This window comes from Cnephaeus nilssonii (assembly GCF_951640355.1).
Source record: "Cnephaeus nilssonii genome assembly, chromosome: 13".
NCBI classification, from domain to species: Eukaryota; Metazoa; Chordata; class Mammalia; order Chiroptera; family Vespertilionidae; genus Cnephaeus; species Cnephaeus nilssonii.
Genome location: NC_137084.1, coordinates 40,731,027 through 40,748,518, shown reverse-complemented (window position 1 = coordinate 40,748,518; position 17,492 = coordinate 40,731,027). Strand labels below are relative to the sequence as shown.

The following is a 17,492-nucleotide window of genomic DNA, read 5'->3' as shown; positions in this document are numbered from 1 at the left end:
CTATTTATATCCATTGTGATGTTACCTCTACTTGGAAACCCTTGCCCTGTTACCTGATAACATTACTATCATTCTTTAAGACTGAACTCAGTTTTTTCTTGGTATATCTTTAAACATGATTAATTAGATTTTTTTCTCAGACACAGTATTACTTTGATGTTCCATAATTATTTACACATTTTAAAAACTATATTATATTAAATTTATCTTTTCCTACATTATCTGGAATAGTTGCTGGATTATTTTTCTTTTCACTTAATTCATTTACTTTTCCTCCTCACTTCGTTTTTCACATGTTTTTGGCATATATCTGACTTTTAATAAATACTCCAAGACAGTACTGATTCTCTCTTCCTGATTTCAGTGACTTGGTAAGATAAGAAATGTTGTAGGGTAATTTAGGTGAGTGAATAAGAGTAAAATGTTCACTTTTGAGCATGTTAAATGAAGAAATAGGATCTCTGTGTAGAGACAACTAGTCAGGAACTCTATTTAGACACATAGAAAAATAACTTTGCTAATTGATTATCATATCATGGCATTGACACTGGTACATATGAAAGAAGGCTTTGTTGACCATTGTGATACTTGTGTTCCATTCATTATCTCATTTAATCCTTACTCTGATTCCATAAAGTATAAAACATTTTTTGCATTCAATTAATGATAAAACCACAATTTACAAACTTAAAAGTAAAACTCACCAGATATTAATGATGGAAGCAATATTTGAACTTGACTTTTCTCTCCCTACAACTCTAGCTCTAAAATATCTGATAAAGCCTCCCAAGATATACTCATTGAGGAAATGAATGAATTATATCAGTGTAACAAAACACACTGCTATACAAGACATATAAAAGTTAATAGGATACATATGTAGTCAGCAACAAACAAGAGTATTTCTATAGCAAAAAACAAAAACAACACACACATAAAAGCCAGTTTTGAGAAACTAATTTATTTGAACACACACGAATGTTCTTCAAATATTTAAAAAAATACATATAAACTTTGGTTAAAAATCATCAATTTCCAACTCAATGAATTTTCTACCAATTAAATGAGCAAAATGTAAAAGAATGTATTGCACAGATTTTTTATACATGTGCCCAAAGTAGTTTCCCCTGTGCTCCATGCAAAATTAAATTAATATTATTAAGAAAATAAATGTTTTCAAATAAAGTACTTACTGAATGTGATCAATAATTTACATTACTCAAAAAAGTATTGAATGTCAGTAAGTAGGATTTTGTGTCTCTGGAAATGGTACTTAAATTTGGAAATCATAGTAATAGTGATAAAAGGCTACATTGACTTGACATTTATCTAGTAAAATAGAAGTACCCCTGAAAGTTATAATAAGGGGTTAAGGGAGACTCGATAAAATCTACGACAATATCTGAAAAAAAAAGAACATATATAAGAGAATAAAATATATTTAAAAATAGATTTCCATATTCTTAAAGTAAATAAGTGTAAAACTTCCATCATGGTAGAAAATATTGCAAGCTAAAAAACATGTTTTCTGAAGCTAGAGTACCTGGTTGAAATTCTATATTACTTCTTCCTTGTGCAACTTATATAACCCCTCCGTCTTAGTTTACTAACTGATAGAGTGAGAATAATAAATGCCAATCCCACTGTATAGTTTTGTGGACTAAATAAGTAAATATGTATAAAGTACCCAATAAACAGACAAATACATAGTGATCATTATTTGAAAATTAAGTCATTATTACCATAATAAATCAAAAGAAACTTGAAAATAATCATTATTACTTGAGAACATTTAAACAGAGCATGGAACAAATACAAATGAAAACACACACTTGTTTGCATAAAATGCATTGTTCAGTGTATTGAGAATTTTTAAATTGTGACAATAATTAGCCTAGTTATTCCACATTTTAGGATATTAAAATGTTATCAATAAATACAGAATATGAAATAATATCAATAATAAATAACAATTGTTGCTTTATTGAATGCTTCCAATAAAGAGGCCATCCTTTATCTAAAAGAAAGAAAATATAAATGTGCAGCATCAAATATCTCTGATGAAAGACACAGCAGAATGGAGAAATAGCATGTTGGGGACAAGGTTGCAAGTATTGTTAATGCACTAGGACTTCATGAAACAGATTGTACCACTTTTATATTATTTTATGAATATATATATATATATATATATATATATATATATATATATATCACTTTCCATAAATTTTCTTGTTTGGGAAGAAGAGACCCATCACTCGATCACGAATCTGCTTGGTCTTGACACCATATACCAAGGGATTGACTGTAGGGGGTACCAGAAGGTACAAACTTGCAAAAATTATGTGGACGCTTGGAGGTACCTTCCTGCCAATGCGGTGAGTTAGGAAGCTAAATAGTGCAGGTGTGTAGAAGGCAAGAATAGTGCAGACATGGGCAGCACAGGTGCCCAGTGCTTTAGAGCGGGCATTCTGGGAAGACAGCTGAAAGACAGCCTGGAGGATTTTTATATAGGATGTGGCTATGAGTCCTAGGTCAAATATCATCACTGAAAGGGCCACTGAGATTCCATATGCTCTGTTAATGAGAGTGTTGGCTCTGGCCAACTTCACCACAGCCATGTGCTCACAATAGGTATGATTGATGACATTTTGGGTATAATATGGTAGCCTCTTAATGAGAAGAGGGCAGGGCAAAACCATAAGTGTGGCTCGGGTCATGCTACCCAGACCCATTTTAATGACCATGGTTGTTGTGAGGATGGTTGTATAACGCAGTGGGATGCAAATAGCTACATACCGATCAAAGGCCATGGCAACTAGGAGGGCTGAATCAATTATACAAAATGTGTGAATGAAATACATTTGTGCTAGGCAGATATTAAATTCAATCCCATGAGCTTCCAACCAGAAGATAGCAAGCATCTTGGGGGCTACGGAAAAGGCAAGAGCCAAGTCATTCATTGCCAGCATGCAAAGGAAGAAATACATAGGCTGGTGGAGGCTAGGCTCTAGCTTGATGATGAGAATGATTATGCTGTTCCCCAGCAGAGCCAGGACAAGCAGGAAGCAGACAGGGATGCCAATCCAGCAGTGAAAGTCTTCCAAACCGGGAATACCAACCAGGAAGAAAGAAGAGATGTAGGAATGTGTAGAATTGTCTGTCATGTTAAAACTCAGTAAGTTAATGCTCACATACTCAGTAGCCAATTAATTCTCCAGTGGAAGAAAGTAGTGTAACAGAATGATTCTTCTATGGAACAGAAGTAGAAAATCCAGACACAGGATTTAATAGCCTATCTGGAGGGCTGAATCCTCCTAAACCTGTCAGTAATCAGGTATATCAATTCGCCATTCTAAGTTTCAGCATCTTCACCTGCAAATGAGAAGACTAAGTTCACATCTTTCAGATAATTTTTCCTAAGTTTTGGAATTGTATTCAATTCTACCCTGTAGTGTTTATTTCCTATTAGAATGTCAGTTAGTAATATAATAGCGTCATTATTGTGTGAAACATAAGATATATTGATAAATAATCCTTAATGGTAATGATTTCTTGTGTAGACATCTAAATCTAAATAATATGTGTGTGGGGGGGAGTGGGAGGGTTGGGGGAAATAGTCAGCTAATGGTATCCACATTCTACTATCAATCAAACTGGTGCTATTCCAGGCCTAGGTGAATATGTATCTGAGGTGTTTTCTTGTTAAAAGTTAAACAATTTTTATATACTTCATAAAAATTCAGAACTTAAACTTTAGCACAATAAAGAAACTTAGTGTTGTGGAAATTACTGCATAAGGGGATGAAGTCTACAACCCAAGACAAAAATAAGAATTTAGGACAAAACCAACAAATACTGAACATTCAGAGTACAAAGAGTTTTTATATTTATCAAACTCTTCCTCTTTGCAAATTCTCAAATGATTGTTTTCCACTCGGAAATTTTGTTAGCCATTTTCCCTTCTTATATTTCCTTCTGGGAGAATCAAACATAAAAAAGGCTAACCCACCTAAGATTACAAATAAGCATAATCACTCATGGTATATATGGTTTAAAATACTCTTAGTTTTTAATAAACTAACTTAAAATATAGTAACATGTCATCCACACCAACAGAAAAGAAACACTTACAACATCGTAACATGTCATCTCTACCATGAGGAAACAAGTAAAGTGACCTCTTAACAAGGGAAGCTTCCTGTCAGAGCCATAGAATGTGGCACACAGAGGAAATTATGAAGAGCTACCCCCAAATCATGGTCTGCTTGTACAGTTACCCCTCTCACCTCAAAGCTTTCTTTGTCTTATCCCAAGCCTACTTGGAAGTAAATTTGGAGAAATGTATTTATTTCAATAAGGTTATGCTTTATATCTTCAGAAGTAGGCCAGGTAATCCAAATACCTGCCCAGACTTCTCTAAATTTCTACTGGCAATACCATTGCATCTGCTTCTGAACCATATAAGAACCTTATTTCTTCTGGCACCCTGAGCTTTGCTATTTTGTCTGTTTCTGAGTCAGTCAGTATTTTCCCTTGCCTGCAATCTGCCACTTCAGAGTAGAGAACTCTATTAGAATACAGTGGTCTTTTATCTACAGTCACTTTTGAATACATTATATATTTTATATTAAGGAATTGAAATAAGAACACATAAAAATACTCCACAGTAACCTCTCCCATTCTTTTTCACCCAAATGCATCTTATTTGTTGGCAACAACAGATACCATCCAGCCACTAGGAAATCTCAGATTAATCCTTGCCTTCTCTATTTGTACCATTCCAGTCAGGCAGCCACGGGGTCTTCATTTCTGTTAAAGATCTTACCATGTGCTCTTTGTGTTTTACTTGCATGTCATCTCCTTCATCAGACTGTGAATACCAAAAGGAGGCCCTTAATCTCAGTAAACTCTCAGTGGAGTCTGAGGGAAGATCTGATGTTTCTCTTTGTCCTCCACAGTCCCTCAAGAATATCACAGATTTTTATCTTGCTCTCAAGGCTTCAGACCCACCAGCAATAATTTATTCATAGTCGTTGCCTACTCTTCATTTATTTCAGCTGACATCTTAGAATATGATATTTTAAAATAGTTTCTGATTATGAGTACAATCTCACAATCCTTGATATATTGAAGATATTGATTAAAAATAGCTATTATTTTTAAAAAATAAGAAATTATAATTTATACTGAAGCTGGTAGACCAATATGCATATCTTGGAGTGGTTAAAAAATACAACAGTGTAGCCACCGATATTGAGGACTCTGTTGTTACGTTGGTAGTAATGGTTGCTTTGTATTAGGCTATTTCAGTGTTCAGGAGATCCCTCTGGAAGGCTGATGGGTCTCTTAGGAGAAATAAGATTGAAGGGAAAAGAGGTCTGGGCCAAGATGAAGCACAAAACAATAACAATGTCCCCCCTGGAAAACTGTACTTATATTGTAAACTAAAAAAAAAAAAAAAAAAAAAAAAGAGGTTAATGACTTCTCTTTTTGCTCTGACATGTAATAAGCTTAGAATTGTCACTCCCTTCCTGACACACAAAAGCTAGACAAGTAAATATCAATGACTTTTCTTAAAGCCTTTTTAGAAATGAGGTCACAGGGCAAGTCATCCAACACAAACATAGAGAGACAAGCACATCCAAGGAGGTACAGCTCATAGTATCCAGCTGCTTGGAGCAGAGGTCATTTAAAGTTACAACAGTAAATACACTTCACTATGAAATCTGACAAGTTGCTGGGAACTGCATATACATTATCATGAGCATGAGAAACTCTATTGTCGATATTCAGAGGTGTCCCACATATTACATAGACTTTACTTGTAAAAACACCAACAGATTCTCAGTTAGGATCAAATAATTACCCCCTGTTGCAATAGAAGTCAATGTGAAACTCTCCCAGAACCCTCTGTATAAAAAGAGCTTCCTCTCCAAGGGGAAAAGTCTTAGCTAGAGGGCAATACTGAGACCTTATCTCTTCTAAAGTCAATCATTTCAGCCCACTGCATTCCTTCCTAATCTCATTCTGAGGATAGGGCATCAAAGAACTAGATTGGAACCACTGCATCCAAGGAAGGGAATATAGGGGAAGACTGGAGGAAAGTAACACAGATCCTTTTCCTCCACAACCTACCATCTCAACAAACCTTTAGTTCAATAACAGTGGAATACATTACAACATAACCTTCTCTGTGGAGCAGTAGAAACCCCAAAGCTAAGAATAGAGCCATAATCAGGACATTACTAACCCATAAATATAATTTGCCTTTTTCCCTGAGTCCATTAAGATTGTTTCATTATATTTAGCTGCTACCTATTTGGCTATCCTATGGTGGATTATGATTCTCTTTTATTTTATTGACTATATAGAGTGACACTGTTCAATGAAAGTATATAGGTTTCAGGTTTACAATCCTACCTAATGAAATAGTAATATGCAAATTGATCCTAACTTCGCTATACCCACAAGCCATGCCCACCAGCCACTCACACCAGCCAATCAGGAGAAATATGCAAATAAACCCAACCAAGATGGCTATAGCCACAGAGTACAGGAGGGAGGCTTGGGTTTCCCTGGTAACAAAGGAAGCCAAGCTTTCTGCTGCCGTTGCCGGCCTAAGCCTCCACTCAAGGCTACAAAGTTTCAATTATAGAAGGTAAACAAATCTAAACAGAAATGGCAGCAGCCACTGAGCTGGAAAGAGCAGGAGGCAAGGGTTGTCCCCGGCAATGGAGGAATCAAAGCTTCTGCAGCCCTGGATGGCCTAGGCCTCTGCTCCAGGCTACAAAGTTTCAATTATAGAAGATACATCAATCCCAAGAGAAATGGCTGCCAGCCACCGAGCGAACAGGAGGCTTGGCTCTTCTCCAGGCTACAAAGTTTCAATTGTAGAAGGCAAAACAAATCCCAGATACCAGGGCTTCTGCTTGGGTTGTCAGGGGGCGAGGCCAGCCTGCAAACCACCACAGGACCTTCACCCAGGCTGCGTCACACCACAAGGGAACCCCCACCCTGATCAAGGATACCCTTCAGGGCAAACCAGCTGGCCCTCACCCATGCACCAGGCCTCTATCCTATCTAATAAAAGAGTAAAATGCAGATTGACTATCACTCCAACACAGAAGATGGCTGCCCCCATGTGGTCAAAGATCCTGCCCTCATGTGGACACAAGATGGCTGGCACAAGATGGCCAGCAGGGGAGGGCATTTGGGAGGGACTAGGTGTTCAAGGGAGGGCATTTGGGGGCAATCAAGCCTGCAGGGGAGGGCAGTTAGGGGTGACCAGGCCAGCAGAGGAGGGAAGTTGGGGGTGACCGGGCCTGCAGGGAAGGGCAGTTGGGGGTGACCATGTTTTAGTTCTTCCTTGAATGTTTGGTAAAACTCCCCTGTAAAGCCATCTGGCCCCAGGATTTTGTTTGCTTGAAGCTGTTTGATGACTGCTTCAATTTCCTCCATAATTATCAGCCTATTGAGAATTTTAGATTATTCCTGATTGAGTTTTGGAAGGTTGTATTTTTCTAGGAATATATCCATATCCTCCAGGTTCTCTAGTTTGTTGGAATAGAGTTGTTCATAGTATTTTTTAACAATCCTTTGTATTTCTGTAAGGACTGTTGTTATTTTGCCTCTTTCATTTCTGATTTTGTTTATTTGCGTCCTCTCTCTCTCTGCTTCTTGGTGAGCCTGTCTAGAGGTTTATCAATGTTGTTTATCCTTTCAAAGAACCAGCTCTTGGTTTCATTGATCTTTTGTAGTGTTTTTTTTTTTTTTGGTCTCTATTTCATTTATTCCTGCTTGGCTCTTTATTATCCCCTTCCTTCTACTCACTCTGGTCTTTTCTTGTTGCTCTCTGTCCAATTCTTTAAGTTGTAGAATTAGATGATTTATTACCATTTTTTCTTGTTTTTTGAGGTAGGCCTGTAGAGCCATAAACTTCCCTCTGAGGAATGCTTTCATTGTGTCCCATAGATTTTGGATTGTTGTGTTTTCATTGTCATTTGTTTCCATGATGTTTTCAATTTATTCTTTAATATCTTTGGTAACCCAATCAATTAATAGCATGCTATTCAGCTTTCAAGTGTTTGAATTTTTTATTGTTTTTATTGTAGTTTTTTTCTAATATTATGCCATTGTGGTCTGAGAAGATGCTTGATATGATTTCAATCTTCTTGATTTTGGAGAGACTTTGCCTGTGACCCTATATGGTCTATCTTTGAAAATTTCTCATGTGCATTTGAGAAGAATGTATTTTCTGTGGCTTTGGGGTGAAATGTTCTGAAGTTGTCAATTAAGTCCATCTGATCTACTGAGTCATTTAGGATCATTGTTTCTTTGCTGATATTTTTGTCTAGAGGATTTATCCAGTGATGTCAGTGGGGTATTAAAGTCCCCTACTGTGATTGTATTGTTGTTGATCTCTCCCTTCCTATCTTCCAGCATTTTTTAAAATGTATTTGGATGCTCTTGCATTGGGTGCATATATGTTTATCAGGATTATATCCTCTTGTTGTATCAATCACTTTAGTATTATGAAGTTTCCTTCCTTATCTCTTGTTATGGCCTTCACTTTCTGGTCTATTTTGTCTGATATAAGTATTGCTACCCCAGCTTTTTTTCATTTCCATTTGCCTGAAAAACATTTTTCCATCCCTTCACTTTTAGTCTGTGTGAGTGCCTTGTCCTAAAGTGGGTCTCTTGTAGACAGCATATTTATGGGTCATGTTTTTTTATCCATTCAGCCACTCAATGTCTTTTGATTGGAGCATTTATTCCATTTATGTTTAAAGTTATTATTGATAGGTACTTCTTTGTAGCCATTTTTCTTTTATGTGCCTGTGTTCCTTCTTCCCTTTTTATTTCTTCTTTCTACACCAGTCCCTTTAGCATTTCTTGCATTTCTGGCATGGTAGTGATAAACTCTCTTAGCCTTTTTTTTGTCTGTGGAACTTCTTATTTCCCCTTCAATTTTGAATGATAGCCTTGCTGGATAGAGTATTCTTGGATTCAGTCCCTTGCTTTGCATCACTTTGTAAATTTCCTCCCATTCTTTTTTGTCCTAATGTGTTTCTGGTGAGAAATCTTTTGATAATCTAATGGGTGATCCCTTGTACATAAGTTTCTGTATCTCTCTTGCAGCCTTTAAGATTCTCTCTTTGTCCTGAACATTTTCCATCCTAATTACGATGTGTCTTGGAGTGGGTCTCTTTTGGTTCATCTTGTTTGGGAATATCTGTGTTTGTGTGACTTTTTTTATTCCCCACATCAGAGAAGTTTTCTGAGATTATTTCTTCAAATAGGTTTTCTATCCCTCGTTCCTCTTCCTGTTGTTCTGGCACCCCTATTATTTGTATGTTGCTTCATTTCATGTTGTTCCAAAGCTCCCTTAGGATAGCCTCCTGTCTTTTAATTTTTTTTTTCTCCAATTGCAATTCAGTTTGGGTGTGTTTTGCTTCCCTTTCTTCTAATTTGCTAATTCTGTCCTCCACTTCTACAAGTCTTTTGTTGAAACTTTCCATGGTGTCTTTTATTGCAGCTATATCACTCTCTATTACTTCTTGATTCTTACATACATTGTTGATTTTTTTCATCCACCTCGTTTATGAACTGTATGACCCATATTCTGAATTCTTTTTCTGACATATTGCATGCCACTATTTCACTTAACTACTTTTCTGGCAATTCCTGCTTTCTTTCCTTTGGAGTTTTTTTTGTCTACCCATTTTTGCTCTCACTGAAGGATCTAAGTGTTGAGTCATGCAGGGGCTGCACATTGGATGACAGTGGCTCATTGGGCGGTGGCTGCTCCTTGGATGGTCACAGTAGCAACTGCTCCTCAGTAGGTGGTGGCTCCTTTGGTGGGCTCTGTTCGCAGCAGTGGTGGCTTCCTGGCTGGTGGTGCAGGCTGCTGGCACAACTGCTGCTCCTCAGATGAGGTCGGTCTGCGTGTGGCTGCTGCTCCTTGGACAGGGGTGAGCTGCTCGAGTGGCTGCTGCTCTTCGGATGGGGGTGGGCTGCTTACGTGGCTGCTGTACCTGAGATGCAGGCAGGCTGCTCATGAGCTGCTGCTCCTAAGATGGTGGCAGGCTGCTGGGGAGGCTGCTGCTCCTCAGACAGAGGCAGGTTGCTCACGGAGCTGTTGCTCCTGGGACAGGGGCATACTGCTTGTGTGGCTATTGCTCCTCAGACAGGGGTGGGCTGCTCACAGGGTTGCTGCTCCTCAGACAGGGTCGGGCTGCTCATGCGGCTGCTGCTCCTTGAATGCAGGCAGGCTGTTCACTGGGCTGCTTCTCCTGGGATTGGGGTGAGCTGTTTGTGAGCTGGTGCTCCTCAGATGGTTGCATGCTGCTTGTGCAGCTGCTGCTCTTCAGATGGGTGTGGGATGCATGTGGCTACTGCTCCTTGGACATGGGCAGGCAGTGCGGGGATGCTGCTCCTAGTGTGGTTGCAGGCTGCTCATGGGGCTGCTGCTCCTCAGATGGGTGTGGGCTGCATGAGGCTGCTGGTCCTGGGATGGGAGCAGGCAGCTCGCAAGCAGCTGCTCCTCAGACAGGTGCGTGCTTAATGTAGCTGCTGCTCTTGGGATGGGGTGGGCTGCTCATGCGGTTGCTGCTTCACATACTGGGGCAGGTTGCACACACAGCTGCTGCTCCTTGGACAGAGGCAGGCCCTGAGAGGCTGCTGCTCTTCGGCCTGGGGCAGGCTGCTCATGGGATGCTTCTCCTCAGACAGGAGCGAGCTGCTCATGTGGTCGTAGTGCCCTGGACTAAAGCGTTGGGACTGTCAGAGGGCAGTGTGCTTCGGAACTCACAGTAGCCTACACCTGGTTTGGCTTGAGTCCCATTGACCATGAGACCACAGCTGAGCAGCAGGCCCCTGGAAGGGGGGACTGTAGAGTCCCAGGTGTTATCTGAAGGCACACTGGGTGGAGGTGGGGCTGGATTCCCAGTCACAGCAGCTCTCCCCCTTTAAAAAGGCGAGACCTCTGTGGAAGAACCAGCCACTATGGGACTGTTTGCAATGGTAGCAGAGGCTGCTTGGTTAAGTGAGCCTGGTTAGCCTTCCCCTGAAGGTCCTGTGAAATCTAACTGTGCCTCACTCACACACACACCTCACAAGACCACACACTCCTCTTTTGCACCCTCACTCACTCATGCTCTCTCCCTCACTGTCGCCTTCTTCCTGCCTCTGGAATGTTATTGACCCATTCATAGATGGAGTCTCTTCTCCGGGTGTCTGGTTATGTGGCTCGCTCTCTAATACATTGGCCCATCAGGATAAAAATTCATCTTGAGAAGACATGACAAAAAGGGAACAAAACACAAATGTACTTATGACACTGATAACCCCAATATAAGTGACCACCAGAGAAAAGAGAATTAGGGGAGAGAAAAGAGTACAAATGATATCATAGAGAGAGAAAATGGTTTGAGAGAAAAGAATAAGAAGAAAAAGGAAGAAAAAGGAAAAAAAATAAATATGGGGTGAAAACACTAGAGAACAAACAGATAAACCAAAATGTACAAACATCAGATACTCAGTAGAGTGTGGGGGCAGTATCTTATAAAGAGAAAGTAAGGTTAAGATTTGGATGAATATGGGGAGGACCTCAGTTCACTATAGAGGAAGTAGAAAGAGGATGAGTGAATAAGATGAAAGAGAAAGAGAAGAAAAAAATAATAAAAAAATTGATTAAAAATAGAGTAAAATAAAATAGAATGATAAAAAATAATGAAAAAGAAATAGAAAATAAAGAAAACAAAGGAAAATAAAGAAAAAAGAAAAGAGAGTAACAAAATAATAATAAACTAAAATAAAATAAAAATGAAAAAGTGAAGTGTCATTTCTTTGGCTGGTTTAATATCCTACTCTTCCATACTATCTGCAGCTTCTCAGTTTCCTGTTGTTGGGACCGAAGGCCTCTCTTCAGGCCAGTCCCAGTGGATTCTTAGAGGCTATTAATATTTTTTTATGAGTGTATTCTTTGTAACACTCAGGGTGTAGTCTGGGTGTGGCTGTATTAGTTGCCTGGAGATTACAGGGAGGGGCTATCTCTTTAAGAGGAAATGAGTTCCTGGGTCCTCCAAGTCAGGTATGACTCAGTGCCAAACTCCTAGCTACCTCTCCTGGAGCCTCTCCTCTCCCCAGCCTCTCCCCAGACTCCACAAGCCACACCTCCTCCTGTATCTCAGCCAGGAGCGAGTGTCTATATTTGAAAGGTCCTATGAACTATGGTCAGAAAACAAAAGCCATGACCAAAAGGAGGGGAAAGAGCTGCAAGCCTGCAAACCCCTCTCCTCCAGGCATGACGCGGCTTGGGCAGCTGTCCAGAATGCCCCCTCTGGGCTCAATCTCTCATGACTGTGGACCCAGATCTAGAATCCTCTGCCACCATCAGGACTGAGGACCTCCTTTCCACAGTCAGACACTATGTCTGTCCTAAGGGATAGGCCTCAGTGACAGGCGGTTTCCCTCTGACCATCTGGGCACCAAGGTCTTACAGTTCTTTCCAGCCCAGATCCCTGATTTTACCATTCTTCAGGTGTCCACTGCCCTTCCTGGCTGAGAATTGTCTCACTAGCTGTGTCTTCTTTACCAATTTGGGCTGGATGTTATTTGATGTAGTTTTTCATTTTATCTGCTCTGGGACAAGGCTCCAGACATGTCCATATATTCCACTGCCATTTTGTCTCTCCTCTACCAGTCTTGCTTTAACCTGTCTTTCTTTATGGTTTTCTCTGCTGACAGAGCAAGGAATTTTGTTTGCATGCTAATCTATGTAAATGAACATATCAATAAATACTTCTATATGTAACCATTTATATCTAAATTAAGCTAATTTTCAGTTCCTATTAATATCTGTCACTTTGATTCATTACCACCTCAATCTTTCTGGCCTCTTCTTCTTGCTTATCAGTATATTTCTCATTCAACAGTGAAACACTTTCCTTTGACCAACTGTTACCCATTTATTTCATTGGTAATTTCCAGTTTAAAGCCTTCTATGATATGATAATCCTTGCCTCTCTGAGAAAAAACTTTGCTAACTAGACAGCCTTTTTGACTTTAGTTCTAACACTCTACTCATTTCCAAAGTTACTTAGATCAGTGCCTTTTCCCACCATCACCTTCAGGGAGGTTATTTCATTCATCTGCTATACAATGGGACTTTTTTGTTATAGTCTGCATCTCTCTAAGAATCCTCCAATATCCTCAATAATTGTATTTAATTTAAGGTCCACTCTATGGTTAAAGGTTTTGTGTTTTTCAAAAATGTATAAGGACATGTATTCACCATTACCGTCTCATACAAAATAGTTTTATCAACCTAAAAATCTTATGAACTTCACCTATTCACCTTGTGAACAAATGACTTGTAAAGAAAGAGTAAATATTTTAAGCTTTTATGATCATGTGATCCTTGTCCTAATTGCCACTATAGCATGTCCTTGAATAATGTCATTTCATTCAATATAGTTTTTTATAAAGTGGATGAGATGCCATGGAAACTTAACTCTTGTTTTCATCAATTAGCCTAAGGTTAAAATTGGTTTCAATATATGTTGTTTCAGTAGAAGTTTCAGAACCTATCAACGATGTTAAATGAGGACTTTCTGTATAGGGCAAAGCTTTCATAAATTGATAGATAAGGTGGCACTCCAATCAGATCTTATTCAGAGAAAGAAGCCGCAAACTGGTGCGGTCCGTGTAGTATGGGTTGTCCCATAGACCTGACGTGTTCATATTCTGTGTGACTGATCAAGAGTAACATTAGACTCTAAAGGTGCAAAATAATGTGTAGCCATTTAGTAAAATATTCAGGTTTTGAACTAGATTTATTACGTGGATCCAAGGTTATTCATGTGTACAAGACTGTCTGGATATTTTCTTCAGTGTCATTGTACTCTCCTTTATTTCCCAAGATGACCAATGCCCTTCATAGTGTCACTCACTATATATTTTCCTATTGAAAGTCCCTGCTGATTTTCTAATTATATGTTTTTCCTTGAAGTTCTCTTCTTTTATTTTTACAACACTACTGACTTCTGGATGTGGTTTCACTTTTCTTACTTTGCCTATTTACATCAATTGTGATGTTACCTCTACTTGGAAACCCTTGCCCTGTTACCTGATAATTTATTATCATTCTTTAAGACTGCACTCAATTTTTTTCTTGGTATCTCTTTAAACATGATTAATTAGAATTTTTTTCTCAGACACAGTATTATTTTGGTGTTCCATAATTATTTACACATTTAAAATCTACATTATATTAAATTTATCTTTTTCTACATTATCTGGAATAGATGCTGGATTATTTTTCTTCTCTCTTAATTCATTTACTTTTCCTCCTCACTTTATTTTTCCTATGTTTTTGGCATATACCTGACTTTTAATAAATACTCTATGACAATACTGATTCTCTCTTGCTGATTTCAGTGACTTGGTAAGATAAAGAGATTTTGTAAGGTACTTTGGGTTAGTAAAAAAGAGTAAAACGTTCACTTTTGGACATGTTAAATAAAGAAATAAGGTCTCAGGGTAGCGATAATTAGTCAGGAGCTCTATTTGGACACATAGAAAAATAACTTTGCTAATTTACTTTCATATTTCCCATGCCTATCATGGCATTGACACTGGTACATATGAAAGAAGGCTTTGTTGACCATTGTGATACTTGTGTTCCATTCATTATCTCATTTAATCCTTACTCTGATTCTATAAAATATAAAAAATATTTTTTTGCATTCAATTAATGATAAAATCACAAATTACAAACTTAAAAATAAAACTCACCAGCTTTTAGTGATGGAAACAATATTTGACCTTGACTTTTCTGTCCCTACAGCTCTTGTTCTAAAATATCTGATAAAGCCTCCCAAGATATACTCATTGAGGAAATGAATGAATTACATCAGTGTAAGAAAACACACTGCTATATAAGACATATAAAGGTAATAGGATACTTATGTAGTCAGCAACAAACAAGAGTATTTCTATAGCAAAAAACAAAAAAAACAACACACACATAAAAAGCCAGTTTTGAGGAATTAATTTATTTGAACACACACAAATGTTCTTCAAATACTTAAAAAATACATATCAACTTTGTTCAAAAATCATAGATTTTCAACTCGAACTCTCAACCAATGAAATGAGCAAAATGTTAAAGGTTGTATTTCACAGATCATTCATACATGTGCCCAAAGTAGTTTCCCCTGTGCTCCATACAAAATACAATTAATATTATTAATTAAGAAAATAATTGTTTTCAAATAAAGCACTTACTGAATGTGATCAATAATTTATATTCTTCAAAAAGGTATTGAATGTCAGTAAGTAGGATTTTGTGTCTCTGGAAATTTTACTTAATTTTGAAAATCATAGTAATAGCGATAAAAGTCTACATTGACTGGACATTTATTTAGTAAAATAGAAGTAATCCCTGAGAATATTATAGTAATGGGTTAAGGGAGAATTGAGAAAATCTACAACAATATCTAAAAAAAAAGGATCATATTTAGGAGAATGAAATATATTTAAAAATAGATTTCCATATTCTTAAAGTAAATAAGTGTAAGACTTCCATCATGGTAGACAATACTGTAAGCTAAAAAACATGTTTTCTGAAGCTAGAGTACCTGGTTGAAATTCTACATTACTTCTTCCTTGTGCAACTTATATAACCCCTCCGTCTTAGTTTACTAACTGATAGAGTGAGAATAATAAATGCCAATCCCACTGTATATTTTTGTGGATTAAATAAGTAAATACGTGTAAAGTACCCAATAAACAGGCAAATACACAGTGATCATTATTTGAAAATTAAGTCATTATTACCATTATAAATCAAAAGAAACAGAATAATCATTATTACTTGAGCACATTTAAACAGAGCATGGAAAAAATACAAATGAAAACACACACCTGTTTGTATAAAATGCATTGTCCAGTGTATTGAGAAGCTTTAAATTGTGACAATAATTAGCCTAGTCATTCCACATTTCAGGATATTAAAATGTTATCAATAAATATAGAATATGAAATAATATCAATAATAAATAACAATTGTTGCTAACATTTCTTGAAAGCTTCCAATAAAGAGGCCTTCCTTTATTTCTAAAAGAAAAAAATATAAATGCACAGCATCAAATATCCCTGATGAAAGACACAGCTGAATGGACAAATAACATGTTGGGGACAAGATTGCAAGTATTGTAAATGCACTATATATATTTCACTTTTCAGAAATTTTCTTGTTTGGGAAGAAGAGACCAATCACTCGGTCACGAATCTGCTTGGTCTTGACACCATATACCAAGGGATTGACTGTAGGGGGTACCAGAAGGTACAAACTTGCAAAAATGATGTGGACGCTTGGAGGTACCTTCTTGCCAATGCGGTGAGTTAGGAAGCTAAATAGTGCAGGTGTGTAGAAGGCAAGAATAGTGCAGACATGGGCAGCACAGGTGCCCAGTGCTTTAGAGCGGGCATTCTGGGAAGAGAGCTGAAAGACAGCCTGGAGGATTTTGATATAGGATGTGGCTATGAGCCCTAGGTCCAATACCATCACAGAAAGGGCCACTGAGATTCCATATACTCTGTTAATAAGAGTGTTGGCACTGGCCAACTTCACCACAGCCATGTGCTCACAATAGGTATGATTGATGACATTTTGGGTATAATATGGTAGCCTCTTAATGAGAAGAGGACCGGGAAAAGCCATAAGAGTAGCTCGGGTCATGCTACCCAGACCCATTTTAATGACCATGGTTGTTGTGAGGATGGTTGTATAACGCAGTGGGATGCAAATAGCTACATACCGATCAAAGGCCATGGCAACTAGAAGGGCTGAATCAATTATACAAAATGTGTGAATGAAATACATTTGTGCTACGCAGATATTAAAGTCAATCCCATGAGCTTCCAACCAGAAGATACCAAGCATCTTGGGGGCTACGGAAAAGGCAAGAGCCAAGTCATTCATTGCCAGCATGCAAAGGAAGAAATACATAGGCTGGTGGAGGCTAGGCTCTAGTTTGATGGTGAGAATGATTATGCTGTTCCCCAGCAGAGCCAGGACAAGCAGGAGGCAGACAAGGATGCCAAACCAGCAGTGAAAGTCTTCCAAACCGGGAATACCAACCAGGAAGAAAGAAGAAATGTAGGCATGTGTAGAATTATCTGTCATGCTAAAACTCAGTAACTTGCATGCTCACATACTAAGTAGCCATTTAATTCTTCAGTTGAAGAAAGCAGTGTAATAGAGTGATTCTTCTATGGCCCAGCAAGTAGAAAATCCAGACACAGGATTTAATAGCCTACCTGGAGGGCTGACTCCTCCTAAACCTCTGTCAGTAATCAGGTATACCACTTCGCCATTCTAAGTTTCAGCATCTTCACCTGCAAATGAGAAGACTGGGTTCACATCTTTCAGATAATTTTTCCTAAGTTTTGGAATTGTATTCAATTCTACCCTGTAGTGTTTA

General features: G+C 38.1%; 2 protein-coding genes across 2 annotated transcripts; both read right to left on the bottom strand.

Annotated features, from left to right (window-relative positions):
• Positions 1-2,254: 2,254 nt before the first annotated feature.
• Positions 2,255-3,167, bottom strand: LOC307109621 (olfactory receptor 52P1-like; the record flags this gene model as incomplete). Its single annotated transcript, XM_079788438.1, is given in 2 exon segments — positions 2,255-2,305; positions 2,307-3,167. Coding segments are annotated over 2 exon segments (912 nt in total).
• A 13,073-nt stretch (positions 3,168-16,240) lies between these two features.
• On the bottom strand, positions 16,241-17,194 carry LOC307109564 (olfactory receptor 52P1-like; the record flags this gene model as incomplete). The annotated part of the gene is made up of 1 exon (XM_079788377.1): positions 16,241-17,194. One exon carries the CDS (start codon positions 17,192-17,194, stop codon positions 16,241-16,243), a length of 954 nt encoding a protein of 317 aa, XP_079644503.1.
• Between the last annotated feature and the right edge of the window lie 298 nt (positions 17,195-17,492).